General features: G+C 31.3%; 1 protein-coding gene across 1 annotated transcript; it reads left to right on the top strand.

The window, feature by feature from the left end:
- The first annotated feature begins 2,122 nt into the window (after nucleotides 1-2,122).
- On the top strand, nucleotides 2,123-4,693 carry LOC147548884 (taximin). Its single transcript, XM_086666557.1, has 2 exons — nucleotides 2,123-2,330; nucleotides 4,500-4,693. Exons 1-2 carry the CDS (start codon nucleotides 2,227-2,229, stop codon nucleotides 4,621-4,623), a joined length of 228 nt encoding a protein of 75 aa, XP_086522683.1. The 5' UTR covers nucleotides 2,123-2,226; the 3' UTR covers nucleotides 4,624-4,693.
- Nucleotides 4,694-4,914: the final 221 nt, after the last annotated feature.

Genomic DNA, 4,914 nt, shown 5'->3' on the forward strand with positions numbered 1-4,914 from the left:
TTATGTTGGGTGGGAAACTGTGAAGAATTGTTGGCTGTGGGAATTAAGGGTCATTGACTCAATGGATGGGCAATATAATGTAAGGAAGAAAGTTCAAATCCATGCATGGATCGTGATGAGACACGACCCTACAGGCCCTTATGTACATATATCTCTAATCGCTTGTAACTGAGATGACATTAAGTTAAAAAAAAATTGTCATTGTAGCACTCCCCTTTTTGTTAATATAACTTTTAAGTAAGGTGGTCAATACGTGGACAACTGTTTTTCTTATATGGACAACTATCTTATGTGGACAACTAAAATAATAAATTTTTTTATATGGACACCAGTTTCTAAGGGGACAACTCTCTATTATTTTGACTCAAGCTTCTTAGAATTAGATGTATTATTTTAACACCTCCCTCTTTTCCCATAAACCTTAAGTAAGTTTGGTCTTCTTCTAACTACTTCATCATCAACCCAAAATTTTAGAGAGAGAATTTTTTTGGAGAAGATTATGACATCAAACAAAGGGAAGGGAATTGTTGAAGGATATTACTAACCAGAAAGACCAGATCTAAAAACCCTAAAACCCGTTAAACTTTAAAAACTTAGAAATCAAAATTTCAAAACCCTAGATTTTTTTACAAACAAGTAGAGTTGCTCGTGCTTCGTGGAAAATCGACAAAACACGAGAAATCTTAATTTTTGAGTTTTTGTAAAAAAAAAATCTGACTTGTCAATTTCGTAGATTTCCTACAAAAATTTGGCAAGACAGAAGGAAAGTTGCCACGAAAATCTAGCATATTTTCGTGGATTTCCCACGAAATTCTGAGAATTTCTTCTTCACTTCGATTTTTTGCGTTGAAATCGTTTTGTATTCTTTCAAACTACCCAAATGAAAATACAAAATAAAATTAAAAAAGTTAGAGGTTTACCTCATCAATGTCGGGTTTGATTAAACCCCATCTAGGGTTTGAGAAAAAACAAAGGGAAGTAGTAGAAACTATAGTTCACTAAAAAACAAAGAGAAGTGGTAGAAACTATAGTTTACTAAAAAATAAGGGAAGTGGAGATTGATGAGTTTTATCTTCTTCATTCATCTAGGATTTGATAAAAAACAAAAGGAAGTGGTAGAAACTATAGTTTACTTTTAGTAGCAGTACAAGAATAAGAATAAGATTAAGAAGAAGGAAGAAGAAGATGATGAAGAAGATGATGAAGAATAAGACAACTTAGGTTTTCAATTTTGAACGATTATTTTGTTAATGGTCCAAAAGTTAGTAACTGTTAGTATTTAAGACTTTATGGAGTTGTCCCCTGATTAAATCAAAGTCAACTAAGTCAAGCATAATTGACTCCACCGGACCCGAAAATAGTTGTCCATATAAAAAAAAGAAACAGTTGTCCACGTATTGGCCACCTTAAGTTATATAAAAAATGACTAATGATTTATATTTTATTATTACTAGAGTCTCTCACTTTTAAGTGACATTTTTGTATAAAAGGTTTACATAATGAAAAGGATAGAGGTATATGACAGTAGTAAAATGGCCTTCACTAAGTTTTCCTACTCTATTTTCAGGCATTACAAACAGATCCCTAAACAATTTTTATGTTTTTAGAGTGTTGGATTGGAGACTTCTTTTGAATAGAGACTCTTAATATTGTCATCAATGAAAAAGGGTTTTTTGTTTTGTTAAAAATCAATGAAAAAGGGTTGTTAATTGAAACTTGATAAATAACAAATAAAATTAAAATTCTATTTTAATTTTACATTGGAGATAGCTCTTATAGTGAGAGGTAGGTATCAATTTTGAACGACTTCTTTGAAATATTCAAACTGAAATTCCACAAACTATATTGCTCCATAAGTCAAGCTTTCATCTAGTCTAGTAACAAGAAGCTTCCCCGAAAAATGGAAATCGTTAATTACCTAAAATACCCATAAACTTTTCCAAACCCGTCACTACATATTTTTAAATTAACCGTAAGACTCAAGGTTATTTTCGTCAAGTTATAATTATATGCGAGAAAGAATTGAACAACTCTTCGGAAAGGGCTTTTTCGACGTAAAAGTAAAGCCTACAAAGAGAAACCAAATCGTTCATAACTGCTCTCCATCGTTCTGCTTCAAATTACTTGTTGTGAAAAAGGGTTTGGTCGTTTGCTCAAGATAAAACAAATTCCTAGAGAGAGAAACATATATAACTAGAGAGGGAAAGAGAGAGATAGAGAGAGAGAATGGGAGAAGGAGAATGCAGGCCTTTGGGTTTCTTGATTGGACTACCGTTTGCTTTGATCGCATTGGTTTTATCTCTTGTAGGGGCTGTTATTTGGGTCATTGGGTAAGTTCTTTCTCTCTCTTTCTAGTTTTTATTCTTTGAAAGATTTTTCTTTCATCTATAGAATAGGAATACCCTCTAAATATATCATGTCAAAACCATAAAAACCACTACAGGCTTTCTTTCATTGATTTCATGGAGTTAAATTTTTTTCTCAAACGCTGTCAAATTGTTAGTCAGACCTTCAAATTTGTAACTTAATTTTGAAAAGTATTTTTTTTTTTGTTGCAAGATTTTGAAAAGCAATTAAGTAATGCAAGTATGGAACTTTATAAAGTAAACTATGTGCACTAACTTTGAAATAGTTATAGGTTATGTACTTGATATGGTTTTAATTCTTTTCTATTTTACTTACAAGTCTTGAAATTGGGGCAATAAGTGAAGGGGTTGAAAACTTTTTTTTTTTTTTGTTTTTTTTTTTTTTTTTGTTGAAAGTTTTTTTTTTTTTGTTGAAAGGTTGAAAACTTATTTAGTAAAGAAAGAAACAAGTTACTCAATGTTAATCTTAAAAAATTGGACTATTTTGATTTTACTTTCCCCGTACTAATTAGTAATTGAGGGTATCCCTTTGACTTACCCTTTTGTCAAATTACTACGGTCATATTTGGCGTAAAGAATTGAAATAATAAATTAAATAATCCAGACAAAACAAGTGTCTACAAATCATATTCTTGACTAAACACAACACTAAAGTAAGTTATTACAGATACTAAAATTACATTATCCGATCATTATTCTTAGTAATCATTTCTCTTTTGATACGTCTAACATTGTCTTAGTGTCCTTAACAAAATAATAAGCCTAATAGGAACAAACTTAATTATCAATTATTCAGAAGTAAAGTCAATTACCTATTAGTATTTGAGAGGGTAAAGTCAAAAAACCATAAACATTCTAGCTATTTTGGGGGTATCTATAATGAAGCGTAAATTCTTTTTATATTAAAGTTGAAATTAGTATACGTTAGAAGAACTTACTATTTAAACTTTTTTTTAACACTTTTTAATAGAATTAACGCGTCAACGTTCTATCTCATCCATGCCTTTTCTCCCTCCAAAACATCCCGTAAATTTGAGCCATTGTGTTTTGAATTTTCTCGCTATCATTATTCTTCTTTTCTTTTTTAGACTTACAAGACTTGAACTTTCAACCAGAATAAAAAGGCTTACAAAGTCTTGAAATCAGGACAACGACAGAGTCGTTGAAAACTCATATAACAAAGAAAAAAACATATTATTATTGTTTATCGTAAAAATTCTACTAGCTATTTTGGGTTTTCCTATCATGAAACTTCAATTATTTTTCTACTCCTATTAAAGCTTGATTTATTACATTTAAAAGAACTTAATACTCCCGTATTTAATTTTGTTTAACTTTTCAAAGAAATATTCAAAGAAAGTGTTTCCTTGGAGAGTAGTTATCTACTTTTCTTTTCTTCTGATTTTTGTAGTAAGATTTAAAGATTATTATCATAATTCATGCAATATCTAATTTTTTTTTCTATCTGGTGTGAAACTTTCTGGCAATAGAACAATATAATGAGAAGACAAATGCTAAACGACCCGAAATTGAGGGCTTCCCACGGGCTAAAAGGTGACATGGCCGGCTCGCAATTGGTCTGACCTTTTTCTCTCTTCATGGCCTGACCAATTAGTGCTGGTCACATCACCTTTCGGCCTGTGGTCTGCTCCTCCAAACTTCAGGCCCTTTAACATTTTTGTAATGAGAGTATATGGAATTGAGATCTTAAGTCTCTGATTCTTAATAAAAAGAAACTCGACTCTTATTCTGAATTTTTCGGAGCCCATGTAGAATTGCAAGAGAAGTACCATATGTATCACTATTTAGCTTATTATAATGAGTTTACAACCGATTGAAAGTGTTAGAAATATAAGGGTTAAGTGGGTCGGGTTAGGTTCATGTAAGTTTCTACAATTTTCCTGGTACAAAGTAGACCTTTTCAAATTTAAATTGAACAACCCAACATGATCAGTAATGTCCATGAAATCTTTTGGTTTCTCCATTTCATCAAGAAATACTAAAAAAAATTGAGATTTTGACACTACCTATATGTTCTCTTTTTTGAAATACTTGATAGGAAATCTGTTTAAATTTCGTTGTATAGGAAAAAGTTGCAAGATCTAATCATGATTTTGTAATGGTGAATTGCAGGAGTGTGCTCAGTTGTTTGTGCCCGTGTTGTATCTGCTGTGCCGGACTTGCAAACATGGCAGTTTCTCTGATCAAACTTCCTTTCAGTATCATCAGATGGTTCATTGATCAAATCCCTTGTTGAGTTTTTTTATTTTTGAGTATTTCCCTTGTTGATTTCCCTCTTTAACTTTTTGGTACAGATTTTATCATTACTATACAATTGATACAAAAAGAAATACGAAACTCAATTTATGTTTAAGACTACTTGTGCACATAGGTAGTGCGGTAGTGGCTCTTTTTTTTCTCTAGGGTGCTGTTTGTTTTTTATTATTTTTAGATCTGAAATCTGAATTGGAAGCCAATTCAGATTTCAGATGTTTGTTTTCAAATTTAGAAAAATCTGAAAGTTTAGCTGATTAAGATTATGGTCTGA

The sequence above is a fragment of the Eschscholzia californica genome, unplaced genomic scaffold (genome assembly GCF_041429995.1).
Source record: "Eschscholzia californica isolate CP2 unplaced genomic scaffold, dmEscCali1.0.p SCAF_3, whole genome shotgun sequence".
Taxonomy (NCBI): Eukaryota; Viridiplantae; Streptophyta; class Magnoliopsida; order Ranunculales; family Papaveraceae; genus Eschscholzia; species Eschscholzia californica.